Source organism: Staurois parvus, unplaced genomic scaffold, assembly GCF_062004578.1.
Source record: "Staurois parvus isolate SC_StPar_1 unplaced genomic scaffold, SC_StPar_1.0 ptg000225l, whole genome shotgun sequence".
Taxonomy (NCBI): domain Eukaryota; kingdom Metazoa; phylum Chordata; class Amphibia; order Anura; family Ranidae; genus Staurois; species Staurois parvus.
Window position 1 is genome coordinate 2,556,408 of NW_028318021.1, and position 18,251 is coordinate 2,574,658.

General features: G+C 41.8%; 2 protein-coding genes across 2 annotated transcripts in view; one reads left to right on the forward strand and one right to left on the reverse strand.

Annotated features, from left to right (window-relative positions):
• The window catches only part of LOC149460565 (E3 ubiquitin-protein ligase rfwd3.S-like), a 33,486-nt gene extending 30,458 nt beyond the window's left edge, over nt 1-3,028 (forward strand). Inside the window, exon 10 of the transcript XR_016313042.1 lies at nt 2,503-3,028. The gene's annotated coding sequence lies outside the window, so the exon portion shown is untranslated. The remainder of the gene's footprint in view (nt 1-2,502) is intronic.
• A 1,368-nt stretch (nt 3,029-4,396) lies between these two features.
• CRACR2A (calcium release activated channel regulator 2A) overlaps nt 4,397-18,251 on the reverse strand; it is a 99,277-nt gene continuing 85,422 nt past the window's right edge. Inside the window, exon 17 of the mRNA XM_089679477.1 lies at nt 4,397-5,489. Coding sequence (XP_089535603.1) covers nt 5,399-5,489 — 91 coding nt within the window. The 3' untranslated portion in view covers nt 4,397-5,398. The remainder of the gene's footprint in view (nt 5,490-18,251) is intronic.

Genomic DNA, 18,251 nt, shown 5'->3' on the forward strand with positions numbered 1-18,251 from the left:
TAATGCACTGGGTCGGTGCGCCCTTTTTCTGTTTCTCCATTTGTATCCAGTGTATTTGGACCACCTCGGTCTGTTGAGGGCAGCAATCAGTGCATATTCCAGAAAATTCCAGAACATTCCTATTGGGTCTACTGAGTCCTTTCCTAGCACAGGAGTAAAGTGTTTGTTGTGTTGGTGTAAAGAGTAATGTTGAGTATAAGAGAGTAAAGGTGTGTACGCGTATAGATGAGTACAATTCTTCATTGCTAATATTGTGGCCTCTGCACATGTTCATCATACGTTCCTAAGTGTGCTAAGGATCTAAACAAGTAAATTACTACACTCAAACGTGCAGTAATGTGCAGAAAGTTTTTATTTTACCACTCTGTACTCAACACTGTATTACTGATCTTTACTCAACTTTGTGCAATGTCTCATAGACAACAATGCATCTCAGTTCAGAAAAGTAAAAAACTCAGCATTTTTTTACTCCCGTGTGCAACACACCTAATATTGCATGACATCTGATATAACTCATTGGAATAGTAAGTTAGCAGTTTGAATGTGGGTGTAAAAATCATTGACATACTCCATGTATCTCTGATGATCAGATAAGCTATGTCACATCTACTGTGCCAGTCTACTTAATCCAATTTTCAGTTTGGGTAGATGCTGGTTGGTTGAACCACATATTTGCTTTTTGAGGGGTTCCAAACAAGAAGAATTTCTACCTAGGGTCCCAGCTAAACCCATTTTCTATGACACTTCTAACAGCAGCAGTAATACTTTGTATACTCGATAATAAGAACTCTACCTGGATGCCTACAATTTAGGCTTTTTAGCACGTACATTTTTCCCCTCCCAGCAGTCTCCCTTGGACCCATTTGGTATGAAGCCCAGGGGTATGTATTATGGTGCTAAGTGGCTCCACATGGATCTCCATTTTAGACTCCTTTATCCAAAGTATTTTAGCAGCAACATAAGCTACTATGACAGAGGCAGAACAGAAAAAAATATTTGCTTCCTCTCTAAACAGAGGCAAGTGTTTGGTTTCATAGAAGACCAAAGACCAAACCAACCACATGTTCGTTCTTTCATATGAAAGCAGAATTCTATTGCCTTTTTTTGTTTAAAGTAAACTTGTCACAAACCTGGGCAATTCAAACTGAATATATGATGAAAAATATGTACACGGGGATTATCTTCAGCTAAAACGACACATCCAAATTATCGGTGGAGCCAAAGATATGGGCAGCGGAAGTAATATACAAAGTCCTGACTGTTCCTGTGAAGGTCTGACATAAACCTGTCCCCCCCCCCCCCCCCCCATCTCATTTAACTGTCAATCTGCAGCTGTGTATCTCCTGCAATCCCCCTGAGCTGCTCAAACCTGTTGTGTTTAGATGCTCACCCTCACCATCTGCTGGACCATTTTCAGCACTGTAGCATGGTCACGCTGCAGCTGCACACCTGACCCCAATTAGTAGTGTTTATATTGAAAGACAAACCATCACAGTCCTGATAAATGGTTTATGTAAACTAACTGGCGGGCTGCTTTTGTGTATTCAAATTTACTGATTTAATGTCTTTGTTTGCTTTTAGTGTCACTGGTGCCTGTGGCGCTCCCTCTCCTCTGTCTGTGGTGCACTGCTTGCATCAGGGCTTATGAGATCGGTACTGAGACGGTGCTGTGATGTTTTCAGGAAGCTATACATGGCATAAGCCAAGATCTCCTAGCATTGCATACAGAGAAATAGAGATTTATTTTAAAATGTCATTAGCATGTTGGGGAGGGGGGAGGGGGGACCCAGGGAAGGAACAATATAAGCAAATTGAACTTCATCTTTAAAGGGTCAGTTCAGCGTTAAAAAACTATACATTTTCCTGCAAACTGGGCCCATAGCATTGCAAAGCACCGGTGGCACTTGATTACTTTCACATCCCTTGGTAAGGAGCGCCCCCTTCTACATACGTACCTTTACCATTTATCCTGGACTCCGCTTTCCCATCTGTGTGTGTTGTGATGGATGTGTTTTTCCGGCATATTTTGCGGTTCATTTTGCATTTTTTACATGTGTTTTTTATGCATTTTTTTATGCATTTTGCATGTTGTGGGTTTTTTCTGCCAATATGAAAGTATTGAGTGCAACGTTGATGCAATGTCTGGCACTCAAAGTCACATCAAAGTAGTGCAGGAACCTTTTCAAAGTCATAGCGACTTTGAAAAGATTCCTGCACTACTTTGATGCGAATTGAGTGCCAAAGATTGTAAAGTCATATCAAAGTCACACTCAATACTTTTCTATTGGCCAAAAAAAACAAAACAGATCAAAAATGCATAAAAGTGCAACACTTTTTTTTTTCTTTCTAAAAACGCAGTGGCTGAAAACGCATAGATGTGAACATGTCCCATAGGAAACCATGTTAAATGGACTGTAGTGCATTTTCTGCAAAAATCAAAATGCTCAAAAATAAACGCATAGGTGTGAAACATGCCTAAAAGTCTTCTGGCTCTCATTCCAGGGTGTGGTGTGAAGAAACGAAGTGTGGCCATATGAAGAGCACCGAATACATTTATATCCATTCCAAACAGGTCGGTGGTCTGGCCTTCAATTTGCTCTCTGACAGCCACCTCTCTGGCCAGGTGAGCGCTGCATGTTCCTGCATATAAGTGGGCAGGCAGCCCCAACGGTCTCTTCTGGCTTCATTCCAGAGAGAAAGAGAGTAGCAGATTTGCCTCATTGAAATGCATTTTGTTTTTTTAAATAAATTTGCTTTTCTTTCATTTTTATGGTGAGTTCAGCACAACAGCAGAGGGACGGCATTGGAGGGAGAGAGCAGTCGTGTGATGTCTAGGTGGAGGGAAAGAGTTGGAGAAAAAGTTTGTGATGTAGGGACAGTCTGATTATGCTTTTATTACTACGAGTGATGTTAAATTCGTTAATATTATTGTATGGAACAATTTCTGTTTATTATTGTATTTTTGTTATGAAAGGTTTATTACAGTTGCAAGAAAAAGTATGTGAACCCCTTGGGATTACATGGAGTTTTGCATGAATTGGGCATAAAATGTGCTCTGAACGTCATCTAAGTCACAACAATAGAAGAACACAGTCTGCTGAACATAATGCTAAACAAACATTAGATGTTGCTATGGTTTAATTGCACATAACATGTAAACATTCACAGCGCAGGGAGGAAAAAGTATGTGAACCTTTGGACTTAATAACTGGTTGACCCTCCTTTGGCAGCAATAACCTCAACCAAACGTTTCCTGTAGTTGCAGATCAGACCTGCACAACGATCTGGAGTCATTTTGGACCACTCCTCTTCACAAAACTGTTTCAGTGTAGCAATATTCTTGGGATGTCTGGTGTGAATCGCTCTCTTAAGGTCATGCCACAGCATTTCAATGGGGTTGAGGTCAGGACTCTGACTGGGCCACTCCAGAAGGCGTATTCTGTGCTGTTGCAGCCATTGTTTTGTTGAATTACTTGTATGCTTTGGGTCATTGTCCTGTTGCATCACCCATCCTCTGCGGAGCTTCAGTTGGCGGACAGATGGTCGTACGTTTTCCTGCAAAATGTCTTGATAAACTCTGGAATTCATTTTCCCATCAATGACAACAATCCGTCCAGGCCCTGAGGCAGCAAAGCAGCCCCAAACCATGATGCTCCCTCCGCCATGTTTTACAGTGGGGATGAGGTTTTGATGTTGGTGTGCTGTGCCTTTTTTTCTCCACACATAGTGTTGTGTGTTCTTCCCAAACAACTCAATCTTGGTTTCATCTGTCCACAGTATATTTTGCCAGTAGTGCTGTGGAACATCCAGGTGCTCTTTTGCAAACTTCAAACGTGCTGCAATATTCTTTTTGGACAGCAATGGCTTCCTCCGTGGTGTCCTCCCATGTACTCCATTCTTGTTTAATGTTTTCCTTATTGTAGATGTGTCAACAAAAATGTTAGCATGTGCCAGAGATTTCTGTAGGTCTTTAGCTGACACTCTGGGATTCTTCTTTACCTCATGCAGCATTCTGCGCTGTGCTCTTGCAGTCATTTTTACAGGACGACCACGCCTAGGGAGAGTAGCAACAGTGCTAAACTTTCTCCATTTGTAGATAGTCTGTCTTACCGTGGACACATGAACATCAAGGCTTTTGGAGATACTATTGTAACCCTTTCCAGCTTCATGCAAGTCAACAATTCTTGATCGTAGGTCTTCTGAGAGCTCTTTTCTGCTAGGCATGGTTCACATCAGACAGTGCTTCTTGAAACCAGTAAACCCAAAACAGGTGTGTGTTTTTTAAGGGCAGGACAGCTGTCAGCAACACATCCAATATCATCACACTGATTGAAGTCAAGTTTGGCTCACTCCTGGCTCCAATTAGCTCTGGGAGAAGTCATTAAGCTAGGGCCTCACATACTTTTTCCTCCCTGCACTGTGAATGTTTACATGTTATGTGCAATTAAACCATGGCAACATCTAATGTTTGTGTAGTATTATGTTCAGCAGACTGTGTTCTTCTATTGTTGTGACTTAGATGACGTTTAGAGCACATTTTATGCCCAATTCATGCAAAACTCCACGTAATCCCAAGGGGTTCACATACTTTTTCTTGCAACTGTATATATGTTATATATATTTTAAGACATTTTAAATAAAAGAATTTTAACAAATCTGAGTCTGTCTGCCCTTGTCTCATCCACTTATAACTGGTCTTTTGGTTATGATTTGATTTTGGTTTCCACCCTCTGCCTGACATTTGGTCTGATCTTACGCTCATTTGTGGATTACACTTGTCTGCTGCCAGTCCTGACCTTCAGCCTGTCCTGACTTCATTTCTTTTCCTATAGTGGCTCTGGGAAAGACAAGAGTTGTTAGAATTGTGCTTGGTGATAGCCTGCTGCCCCCTGCTGGTGACACACAATATCTATTTCATGCTATGAATCTACTGATCGTTTTGACACGTCTTTTTCTCTGAAAGTAATCTCTTCTCATTATATACTCAGTTTAATACCTCAGGTTTATTTAAAAAATAAATAAATCTTAGAATTTTACTCTTTCAGTGATCTGTATAGCAGTATAAGGAACATTTTCCTGAATTACCTATCAGGAAATAAAAGTTTGTGGCAATTTTGGAATAAATATTATGTTGACTGGTAGTATTATACTACATCAATATACAGCTAAGGATATCCAGTCACAGAACAGTAGTGTATCAAATGAGACATAATAGGGGAGATTTACTAAAATTGGTGCACTGAGAATCAGCTGTGCATGGTAGCCAATCAGGTTCTAAATTCAGCTTGTCCAGTTAAAACTTTGACACTAAAACCTGGAAGCTGATTGGTTTCTATGCAGAGTTGCACCAGATTGTGCATCATTATGTTTTAGTAAATAACGCCCGAAGCATCACTGACTACTGCCTGGAACAGCAGTTCTTCTTCTTGGGAGAGTCCAGCAGCCGCACTGTCTTTTCCTTCACTTTATCTTCTTGTTCTTTTAATATCCTTAACAATACAAGTAAAAACAATGAGAATGACAAACTGGTAAAGCTGAACTTTAGGGAAAACGGCTAAATATACAGTAAAAATGTTTTAGAGGAATGATTTTACCAGCCAAAAGGTTTGTAATTTTGTCCAACCTGCCCTAACGTTTACACTGCACAACCAGATCACTCCACTGCCCTGTCTGTGATTGGACAGTAAAAGAGAAGCAACAGTCTGAGTAGGTTATCTCTTTGCTTTCTTCTCCTGTCATTGTTTTCCTTACCTGTACATGTACACTGCAGGAACCTAGCTGGCCACAAGTACTGTCCTACCCTCTTCCAGTCTGAGAGCTGCAGTACAAGGGATTACATGAGGCTGAAATGTTGGATGAAATGGGAAGCGTCGGAGGCAAGGACTGAGATGAGTATTGTTTAATATTTTTTTTGTAACCTCTTCATATTTTTATTTTTTGTGGCAGGGGTCTGGCAGGAAAGCAGCCCTTTCATTTGCATTGCTTTCAAATTCCCAGGTGTTTCCTCACAAATCGTTCCTGAGCTTTTTTGGTTCTACTCAAGTCCCCCTCCCAGTTTCAGCTTTCTGGCAAAGCCAACAAAGGAAACAACAATGGGACATATAAGTAAAGCCGGCCATAGATGGAGCAGTTTTCTTTCCTGCAACCACAGGTCGGTGTTGATGGGGGAATCCCTCCCATGGAGTCATTGTGTTCGGCTATAATATCCATTAGCAATAATCACATAAAACATCCGACAGGCTGGTTTTATCTGCCCATACATGGTTCAAATCTCGACCAGACCCTGCTGAACCTGCCAAGATTCAAACTGCCTATGGCTGTCTTAAGATTCACTCATATCAAGGGATGGTGTGTAATACTCTTACTGAAAAAGACATTTTGGTCTAATTACCCCTTGCTGTAAATTAATTTGAATTAATGTGATTAAAACATATCTCTTGCCTAAGGTATTGCATAATCTTCTTCACTCTCAACTACCATATTTTTTAAAATACAATTTTCTTTTCTCTGACATAAGAAACTGCTGCAGCTCAACATCCTTCCAATGCAGCTCTGCCAAATTTGTACTTGTCTCCCTTAGCTGCAGAGAAATCTTTTATTTCTGGTCTCAAAAACCGCTCATGTCCTCAGATACCTCGATTCTTTGTAATACACATCTAAAATATCCTCATTTCAAGTACGCCTGCTGTAGTGGCCTGGCTTTTTTGGGATTGTAATGGCATGGCTGACATGTGAAGGAACACAACCCTGATAACTATAATACAGCAAACTGTATACATCAACACTCTTCCTCAGATTGCCCTCCTTGTCCTTGATACACTGTTTGGCAGGTCTTCTTACGATCTATCCTATTCAATAAGACTGCAACAGCTCCACACTTTAAAAGGAAATTCTAGTGTTTTCAGTTACTTTTACGGTCAGGGATAAAAAAAATAAATGCTTTGAATAAAGATTATTTTGGTCAGGTAAACATGAATGCTTTGTATTCTTCATTTTTCCAGGAGGTTGAACTTTAGGATCCTTTCACTTGTTCAGGGTCTCCTTACCACCCGTTGTAAGTAAACCTGTTGCTTATAAAGCTCAATAGCTCAAGTTGGAATTTACACACTCAGATGAATCAATCAGACAAAGCCACAGAGGAGCAACATTAACTAGCAGATAGACCTGTTTTAGGCTTATCTGTGCCACTCACACCAGTTTCTATTTTAGAATGACTTAATTTACAAAAAGAATGCAGCAGTTTTCAGTATGGAAAACTGCTATAGATCCCTGCCAGGTCTGTTACAGACGTGGCACAAAAGAGGGACCAGATCAGGCCTAATTGACAAAGGGGTTTGCTTTCCTATTAAATAGGAGTAGGGATGAGCTCTGGCATGTTTGGATACTAGTCCAAACCCACTTGAGATATCCCACCAGTAAGCCGTCACTGTGGACCACCAATTGTAAGCAGCTGAGGCATTCCCCACCCAGCAATTGCACATATACAAGGGGTGTGTATAAGCGAAGGTGCTGGGAGGGGCAACCCCCCCTGGCTACTTCTGACTGGCGGTCTGCAGTAACAGCTTCCTGGCAGGAAAATTCAGGCAGGTTTGGGCTAGTATTCGAACATACCTAAATGAGCGCATCCCTAATTAGGAGCATCTGCTATGTTTTCTAGGTTTAGAACAGTAGTAAGAGCATTATGCTTACATCACTCTTTAATTCCCACTAGTGAGTCCGGACTTGCTAGCACTGGAGAAGGCACACTAATAGGTAAATGTAACATAGTGTATGTTCTCCATATGTATACATTATAGCTAGAGTTTCCCCCTACCCAGATGACTTAACCACCTACCGCCCAGCCTACTGTAAAATGACGGCCAAGCGGGAGCACTGTTATCCCAGGTGTTTGTCATATGACTTCCTCCTAGTTGTGTGCCGCACGCGTGCCCTAGGAACTGAACAGTGGCATAATCTGTCAACTGCTGTGTCCACCAGACACAGAGGTTGACAGCTCAACAGCTGAACTCTGTGATTGGTCAGACAGGGCAAATCACAGCAGACCTGTACCATGTCATAGCTGTAGCAAATCACAGCTATCACAGTAGTACACAATGGTACGTGAATGGATGACATTTCTAAAGTGATTGCATATAACAGTGACAATCACTGTTATAAGCAATCATAGTGTGAAAAAAAAATCCTGATCATCTTTCCAGAGTAGTACAGTGTCACTATGGTAACACTGCTCTGGTCACAGCATGTAAAAAACTGTAAAAAAAGAAAAAATGTAAAACCTTTAAAAAAACTTTTTTTTTCTTCTTTTTTTACATACTGTCACCGGTCAGTATCCCTGGTCACCACCACACAAGTCATATGATGGTACTGTACTGCTCTGGTGACAGGAAAAAACACATTTTATGTAATATCTAAATTTTCCAAAAAATCGTGGCAATAAATTTCAACCCAAATAAACTCAGCATGCTTCTTTCTAAATACCTTGGGGTGCCTGCTTTCCAAAAAGGGATCGTTTGGTGGGTATTTGTGCTATCCTGGAATTTTCAGGCCTCAAGAAATCCATTAGTATATCAGAATTAATCAGTCTTCAGATATATACAATAGTTTGTAGACTAACTTTCACACAGACTACATAATCTACACTGATTTGGGTTATTTTTAGTAAAGAAATTCAGCAGAATACATTTTGGCCTAAATTTTTGAAGATAGATTATTTTGAAAAATTCTCTAACAGAAAGAAAAATGTGGAGTTTTTTTTCAAAATTGTTAAAAAAAAAAAAAAAAACGAAAACCCAGTGATGATTAAAAACCACCAAATCAAAAGCCCTGTCTCACAAAATGCTAACAATTTCATTAGGGTACAGTGTTGCATGAGTAATTGGCATTCAAAGTGTGACCGCGCCGATATCTGAAAACTGGCCTGGGCAGGAAAGGGGTGAATATGTCTGGTATTGAAGCAGCTAAAGACACCCTCTTATCAGAGCATTCATTTCAATAAAATCTTCCCAGAAGATTATTTGTGCAGTTAAAGCAGAACGTTACTCACTTGCTAATCAGCATGGACTATTTTGAATCCTTATGCTGCTAGAATTAGTAAACGGATAGGAAAATGTATTATACTTACTTGTTTTAAACTATTTTTTTAATTTCTTTAGTCACTTTCTAGTTTTCATGCCTATGCAAATGATGTCATACCTACCAGGAATCTTCAGGAGGGGTTTTCTCAGCTGAGCATGCCTGAATTAAGGGCAGATAGATTTCAGGAAGTAATTGGTACATAATTCATCTGCCCTTACTCAAGATGTCCATTGCCAGAAATGCTAGGGTGTGTTTTTCTCAGTGATTTCTCAGCAATAAAGCATGGAGACATGGATGGATGGGGGAGTCTGCTTTGAATATTAAAAATGAATTAAATAGCACTTTAGGTTTGTAGTGCTCAGATACAGTGTAGTTCCACTTTAACCTCCCTGGCGGTATTCCCGAGTGTAGCTCGGGGTAAGGTTTCAGTACCACAAGCGGTAACCCCGAGCTACACTCGGGAATACCATGCGGCGCTGCTCCACGATCCCTGTATCACTTACCTTGTCCTGCGCTCCCGCGATGTCCCTCCTGCAGTGTCCCCGACAATGTAATCCGGCAGATGCCGGCATCTGTCATCTGGGTTCCGTCCCCTGTGAGCGTCGGGACGGAACGGCAGGAAAATCAAAAATGACAAAAAGTGACATTCACTAAAATCACATAGTATTCCATTACTGTATCAAACCATTTCACATACATTTTGTCCCGAGTGCTTTGTCCTGTGTCCTGCCTGCATTTTTACTGTTCTTATTGCCTGGAAACTGAGAAACGTCCATGGTGTCCAAAAAGTGTCACTTTAGGTCAAAAGCGGTTTTAGACCAGCTAGAGAACAGCGATAGTAAATCAGAACCACTTGCAGAATTGAGTGATAATGATTTGTGGGGAAATTCGTCATCAAACAGTGAAAACGATTTTGCGACTTTGCTCAGTGATGTGCGAACTTGGCGCTATATTTCAAATTTAAGTGTTTTTGGTTTGATTATATTATTAAATTAAATTTATTATTATTATATTATTATTATTTTTATGATTATTTATTAAATTATAATTTATGATTTCGTGTTTCAAATTTTATCATACCCGGGATGTTTACTAGACTCTTGTTCGGACAGATTTCAGTGAGTTATTCCTAAAAATTACAGCCCTACAATAAAAAAAAACATATTTCCATGCAAAATAATGGTACCGCTTTCAGCACCAAAAATCTGAAATAATCATACCGCCAGAAAGGTTAATATACTTATGCATGTTTTTACATGTAAAAGTCTCAGTTGTGTAGAAATCCATAGCCCTGAGACTGCTGCTGGGTGCCGTCATCCTGAATGTGACTTCAGCAGCCCCTGTTACTCATGTGACACTTTATAGTATTTCTCTTCCATCCTCTCCTGGCTGTGACAGGGTCTCTTTAAGGCTAGGTTCACATCTGAGTGGGTGGTGCGGCTGCGGATCTGCATGAAAATCCGTGCAGCCGCACCTCCAGCCCGCACTGGAAAACGCAGCTGTACTGGGAACCGAGGTTCCTGTGTGGGCTGCGTTTTCAGAAAAAGTGCAGGGACTTCTTCCCTGCGGGGCACAGGAGTCCATTCAAATGAATGGGCTCTCATGCCCATGCAAAACGCGGTTCGCACGGCCACATATATGTGAACCTAGGGTAAAGCGGTAGTAAAACCAGATAAAAAATTCTAAAAAATCTTCTCCCTGCAAGTTAAGAGCATAATGTGCTAGTATGTATTGCATACTAGCACTTTATGAATGACCTGAAAACGAAGCCCTCTATCAGAGTGCTATCACAGCTCCCCGAGGCTTCCATCTTCAACTGGTCTTCTTTTTGGGTTCGCGAGTTGTATCCATCTGATTGGCCAAGCCATGATGGCGTCACTCCCATGCATGCGTGAATGGAGTTTTGTCCACGGCTCTCTCAATGGACGACACGCTGTTCATTGAGAGGGCAGTGCGCATGCGCTGGTGACATCACCGGTGCTTCTAGAGTAAATATCTCCTGAACGGTGCAGGAGAGTTTAGGAGATATTTGCAGTACTTACTGGTAAACCGTATTAAAGGCTTACCTGTAGACAAAATATGAAAAAGGAGTTTATTTACACTTTGAATTTCACTTAAAAACAAACAATTTTGGCTGGCATTTATCATTATGTAGATATTTGTCTCATTCCTGGGCATGAGATCATTGCTCTGCTAACACAGTTCCCATTGTTACATCGCTATTAGATGAATAATGTACATTATCCAGCCAATGCTGCCAGAGTCTGTTTCATAGCAGCACTTATGGTTAATTCTCTCCATAATATCCATCAGTCATTAAGAACACTGCCTATGTCTATGTTATACAAGAGTAACAAAGTATCAACGGGAATCTGTAAGGAAATATGGAAAGAAATACAGAATAACCCAATAAGAGTTCTTCAATCATTTACTACATTATGCAAACCTTAAATCTGAATTTAAGGCAGATATATAATGATAATGCAGCTCTGTATCCAATAATAAATAACTACATGAATTTTTTAAATATAATTCATTTAACTCCCTGAAATAAACTTATCGACCTCTTTTAAGTGTACAGCAGCACTAATGCTGATACCAGTAGGGCCATTCTGCTGCTAGAAAATGCTAATGGCAAGATCCTTAACCTCCCTAGTGGTCTGATTATGTCCATATTTCTGTGCTCAAAGCGGTACTTTTTTTGCATGGAAATATGTATTTTTTTTTATTGTAGGCCTGTAATTTTTAGGAATAACTCACTAAAATCTGTCCGAACAAGAGTCTAGTAAACATCCCGGGTATGTTACAGTTTGAAACACGAAATCATAAATTATAATACATCACTGAGCAAAGTCGCAAAATCGTTTTCAGTGTCTGATGAGGAATTTCCCCACAAATCATCACTCAATTCTGCAAGTAGATCTAATTTACTATCGCTGTTCTCTAGCTGGTCTAAAACCGCTTTTGACCTAAAGAGACGCTTTTTGGACGCCATGGACATTTCTCAGTTTCCAAGCAGAAAGAACAGTAAAAATGCAAGCAGGGCACAGGACAATGTAAAAAATGTATGTGAAATGGTTTGATACAGTAATGTTTTACTATGTGATTTTAGTGTACCGTATATACTCGAGTATAAGCCGACCCGAATATAAGCCGAGGTACCTAATTTTACCACAAAAAACTGGGAAAAACGATTGACTCGAGTATAAGCCCCATCATTAGTATCAGTGGGAGGAATAGTGCCCCATCATTGGTGTCAGTGGGAGGAATAGTGCCCCATCATTGGTATCAGTGGAAGGAATAGTGCCCCATCATTGGTGTCAGTGGGAGGAATAGTGCCCCATCGTTGGTGTCAGTGGGAGGAATAATGCCCCATCATTAGTATCAGTGGGAGGAATAGTGCCCCATCATTGGTGTCAGTGGGAGGAATAGTGCCCCATCGTTGGTGTCAGTGGGAGGAATAATGCCCCATCATTAGTATCAGTGACACCAATGATGCGGCACTATTCCTCCCACTGACACCAATGACACTTGCTGACCCCTGTTGCAGTATGGTGCTGCTGCAGCCAGCATATGTGGTTGCAGCAGCACCTCTGCACTGCACACTTACCAGCTTTTCCCTCACTCGATTTTCGCGGGTCCGCTCGGCTCCGCCTCCTCGCCCGTGATTGGTCGCCTGTGTACCTTTCCTGAGCTACAGTTCTGGCGGCCAATCACCGGTGAGGAGGCGGAGCCGAACGGCAGGAGTGGCCGGAGTGACGGAAGGAACTTTACCCCGAGCTACACTCGGGAATACTGCCAGGGAGGTTAAGAAGCTGCCTGCTTGTTCTTCTGGAATGGCTTCCTTTGTAGTCATATGAAGTGAGATGTCACGCTCTTGGTGGACTAAAGAATGCTGAATCTTCATCAGTAGCGGTAGGAGCAACATCTTGCTGCCTCAGCTACAGAGGACATGATTCCGGAAGGACAAACAGGTAACTTCTTAGTGATCCTGCTGCTTGCAATTTTCGCCAGATCACCAGAGATAGGATCACCAGCAGCAGAGTCACCCATATGACATCAGCCTAAGACAGAGAGTGAAGAGCAGCACTGGGCATCAATCAGGCATGCTGAATGCAAATCTGCTGAAAATTAACATGCTGACTGAAGAAGAAAGCAGAGTAAGCACAGGGAAGAGCTCATCGGTCTTCAAACCCTTGGCGCTGGCGCCTCCCGGTCCTTTAAGAGTTCCAGAAGCCAGGAGGCGGGGTGGGGTTTTAGGGCCATGTGACCACCGTGATTCACTGTCACGGCGGTCACATGATCAGGAAAGGTCCCAATTGAAAGAGGAGATCGGGACCGTTCCGTGAGTACCGAACATAGAACGCAAATGTGCAGCTGCTCGGCGTCTAGGCCCAGATGCCGGGAGGTTGCACATGTGCGTTCGGCTGGCGTCAAGAGGTTAAATCTCTTTTTTGTTCTGATGTTATGTTGGGGCTGTCAGGGGGTAGCATGGAGCATTTTTATCTTGTTTAAGCACTCCTCCCTAAAAATGGTCTCTTGGTTGGTATCCTCTTTTTCCAAATGATATTGTTTCTTAGGCTATTCCACCTATCGTCTTTACCAATGCATTGGTTTGTGGTCCTCCTGCAGAGCATCCCTGAATGTGCTCTGCATTGTGTTTAAAAAGGAAGTGCTCTGACTTCACTTGTGACTGTCAGTTTATGCTTTAATGTAACTGCTGCTACTGACATAAGGGTTCCATTACACTTACAGTAATTCCATATATAGTCAGCTCCATAAATATTGGGACATCGACACAATTCTAACATTTATACACCACCGCAATGGATTTGAAATGAAACAAACAAGATGTGTTTTAACTGCAGACTGTCAGCTTTAATTTGAGGGTATTTACATCCAAATCAGGTGAACGGTGTAGGAATTACAACAGTTTGCATATGTGCCTCCCACTTGTTACGGGACCAAAAGTAATGGGACAGAATAATAATCATAAATCAAACTTTCACTTTTTAATACTTGGTTGCAAATCCTTTGCAGTCAATTACAGCCTGAAGTCTGGAACGCATAGACATCACCAGACGCTGGGTTTCATCCCTGGTGATGCTCTGCCAGGCCTCTACTGCAATTGTCTTCAGTTCCTGCTTGTTCTTGGGGAATTTTTCCTTCAGTTTTATCTTCAGCAAGTGAAATGCATGCTCAATCGGATTCAGGTCAGGTGATTGACTTGGCCATTGCATAACATTCCACTTCTTTCCCTTAAACTCTTTGGTTGCTTTTGCAGTATGCTTTGGGTCATTGTCCATCTGCACTGTGAAGCGGCGTCCAATGAGTTCTGAAGCATTTGGCTGAATATGAGCAGAGAATATTGCCCGAAACACTTCAGAATTCATCCTTCCGCTTTTGTCAGCAGTCACATCATCAATAAATACAAGAGAACCAGTTCCATTGGCAGCCATACATGCCCACGCCATGACACTACCACCACCATGCTTCACTGATGAGGTGGTATGCTTAGGATCATGAGCAGTTCCTTTCCTTCTCCATACTCTTCTCTTCCCATCACTCTGGTACAAGTTGATCTTGGTCTCATCTGTCCATAGGCTGTTGTTCCAGAACTGTGAAGGCTTTTTTAGATGTCGTTTGGCAAACTCTAATCTGGCCTTCCTGTTTTTGAGGCTCACCAATGGTTTACATCTTGTGGTGAACCCTCTGTATTCACTCTGGTGAAGTCTTCTCTTGATTGTTGACTTTGACCCACATACACCTACCTCCTGGAGAGTGTTCTTGATCTGGCCAACTGTTGTGAAGGGTGTTTTCTTCACCAGGGAAAGAATTCTTCGGTCATCCACCACAGTTGTTTTCCGTGGTCTTCTGGGTCTTTTGGTGTTGCTGAGCTCACCGGTGCGTTCCTTCTTTTTAAGAATGTTCCAAACAGTTGTTTTGGCCATGCCTAATGTTTTTGCTATCTCTCTGATGGGTTTGTTTTGTTTTTTCAGCCTAATGATGGCTTGCTTCACTGATAGTGACAGCTCTTTGGATCTCATCTTGAGAGTTGACAGCAGCAGATTCCAAATGCAAATAGCACACTTGAAATGAACTCTGGACCTTTTATCTGCTCATTGTAATTGGGATAATGAGGGAATAACACACACCTGGCTATGGAACAGCTGAGAAGCCAATTGTCACATTACATTTGGTCCCTTAACAAGTGGGAGGCACATATGCAAACTGTTGTGATTCCTACACTGTTCACATGATTTGGATGTAAATACCCTCAAATTAAAGCTGACAGTCTGCAGTTAAAGCACATCTTGTTTGTTTCATTTCAAATCCATTGTGGTGGTGTATAGAGCCAAAAATGTTAGAATTGTGTCGATGTCCCAATATTTATGGACCTGACTGTATATTTGGACACAGGCACAATTTTAGTTTATTTCAGGTATTTCCCAAAACATATCCAAGCTATAGTTCAATAATGGATATGGACTGAAAGTGCACACTCTCAGGTTTAATTTGAGGGTATAGGAATAGGAAGGGTTTAGGAATTGCAGCTCTTAAGAGTAGCCGTCCCCGCTTTTTCAAGGGACCAAAAGTAATTGGACTATTGAATATAATCATAAATAAAATGTTCATTTTTAATATTTTGTTGAGATATTTTTACTGGCAATGACTGCCTGAAGTCTGGAACCCATGGACATTACCAAAGACTGGGTTTCCAGCTGTCTTCAGTTCTTTGTTTGTGGGTTTTTCTGCCTTTAGTTTTGCCTTCAGCAAGTGAAATGTATGCTCATTGGGGTTGAGATCAGGTGATTGACTTGGCCATTGCAGAATATTCCACTAATTTTCCTTCAAAAGCTCCTGGGTTGCTTTTTCTGTGTGTTTTGGATCATTGTCCATCTCTACTGTGAAGCACCATCCAATCAACTTTGCTGCATTTGGCTGAATCTGGGCTGACTGTATATCTCTAAACACTACAGAATTCATCTGGCTACTTCTGTCTTATCAATAAACACCAATGACCCAGTGCCACTGGAAGCCATGCATGCCCATGCCATCACACTGCCTCCACCATGTTTTACAGATGACGTTGTGTACTTTGGATCATGAGCTGTTCCAAGCCTTCCCCACACTTTTTTCTTCCTGTCATTCTGGTACAGATTAATCTTAGTTTCATCCGTCCAAAGAATGCTTTTCCAGAACTGGTCTGGATTTTTTAGATGTTTTTTGGCAAAGTCTAATCTGGCTTTTCTATTCTTCAGGCTTATGAATAGTTTGCACCTTGTGGTGAACCCTCTGTATTTGCTCTCGTGAGGTCTTCTCTTGATTGTAGACTTTGACAGTGATATGCCCACCTCCTGGAGAGTGTCCTTCACTTGTCTGGATGTTGTGAATGGGTTTTTCTTTACCATAGAGAGGATTCTGCAATCATCCACCACTGTTGTCTTCCGTGGACGTTCATGCCTTTTTATGTTGCTGAGCTCACCAGTGCGTTCTTTCCTCAGAATGTTCCAAACAGTTGTTTTTGGCTACTCTTAATGTTGTTGCTATCTCTCTGATGGATTTGTTTTGTTTTCGAATCTTTACAATGGCCTGTTTCACTTGCATGGGCAGCTCCTTTGACCGCATGATGCAGGTTCATAGCAATAGATTCCAAATGCAAACACCACACTTAGAATCAACTCCAGACCTTTTACCTGCTTAATTGATGAAGAAATAACTAAGGAGTAGCCCACACCTGGCCATGAAACAGTTTTTGATTCAACTGTCCAATTACTTTTGGTCCCTTGAAAAAGGGGGGATGGCTACTCTTAAGAGCTGTAATTCCTAAACCCTTCCTCCAATTTGGATGTACATACCCTCAAATTAAATCTGAGAGTGTGCACTTTCAGCCCATATCCCTTATATAACTATAGCTTGATTATGTTTTGGTAAATGCCTGAAAAAAAATAAGTGTGCCTGTGCCCAAATATATATGGACCTAACTGTATGACTGGGGGGCGGGTGGTAAAAACAAGTGGCAGAGCTGCATTTTTACTGTCCACCAACTGCTCCCCCCTTAAAGCAGAGCTCCAGCCCCCGTTATCTCCCCAAAAAAATTAAAAGCCAGCCGCTACAAATACTGTAGCGGCTGACTTTTAATATTAGGGGACTTACCTGTCCATGCATCCAGCGGTGTCCTCACCCCGAGCTGATTTTTTAATCGGTTTCCTACTGCGTGAAGCGTGCTGCGCTTTGTGAATGGGTCGCAGTCCTTTGGGACCTTGGAAGTGTCGCAGAGGGCTGTGGGGGGGCCAACTTCCGGCGGAAGTGGGAGTGGGTATCTGTCACAACCAGGTACCCGCTCATTCCTCCCCCTCAAAAGGTGCCAGATGTGGCAGGGGGGGGGGGGAGGCAGAAAAGCCAAGCTTCCAGTTTTGGGTGGAACTCTGCTTTAAACTGCAAAGGCAGCAGATGGGGATGTACATATACTGTTGGCATGATGCAGCTAAATTTATTGGTATTTTAAAACTTTATACCCACTGTCATGTTCTGCTGAATGCAACCCATTTCACTTAATAGGGACCACTGCAACCCAAAGGTGCAGGTGTATGGAGGTTAAAACAGGTGATGAAAAGGCACCTCACTGGATCCAATGGAGATCACTCTTCAGAGGGCACCACGTGTATACAAACCCTAAGGCTTACAATGGCCTCAGCAAGTGTACTTGCTTGATTACAGTGAACAATATGTCACATTGAAAGTGATCTGTTGCTGCAGATGTGCATTGGAAGTTGGTTCAGGTCGGCCCTGACCTGATTTAGTTCCTCTATGCAGCAACAAACCTGATCCAACCCTCTCATAATGAAGAAAAAATAAAAAGTACTTCTTCACAAGGGTGTACTGATATGTGCACCCTTGCAAAATGCCGTGTTCAACCACGCAGGATGCACACGTGTTCTCTGCGTCCACATGCAGGCCATGCCATTTATGTGAAGTGGTTGTACAGACACCCCCGCTAGTCACAATTTGACAGCTGTGTGGGTGCAGGGTCCTGAACAAAGACAGCCTCTTGACATTGCAGCCAGATACACGGCTCATCAATTAATGTGTTCTTCAATCTGCTTGTAATGTCCTTTTATAAGCTCTTTAACCTTTTCTTTTCCCCATTCACTTCCCTTTGTTTGGAATGAGCA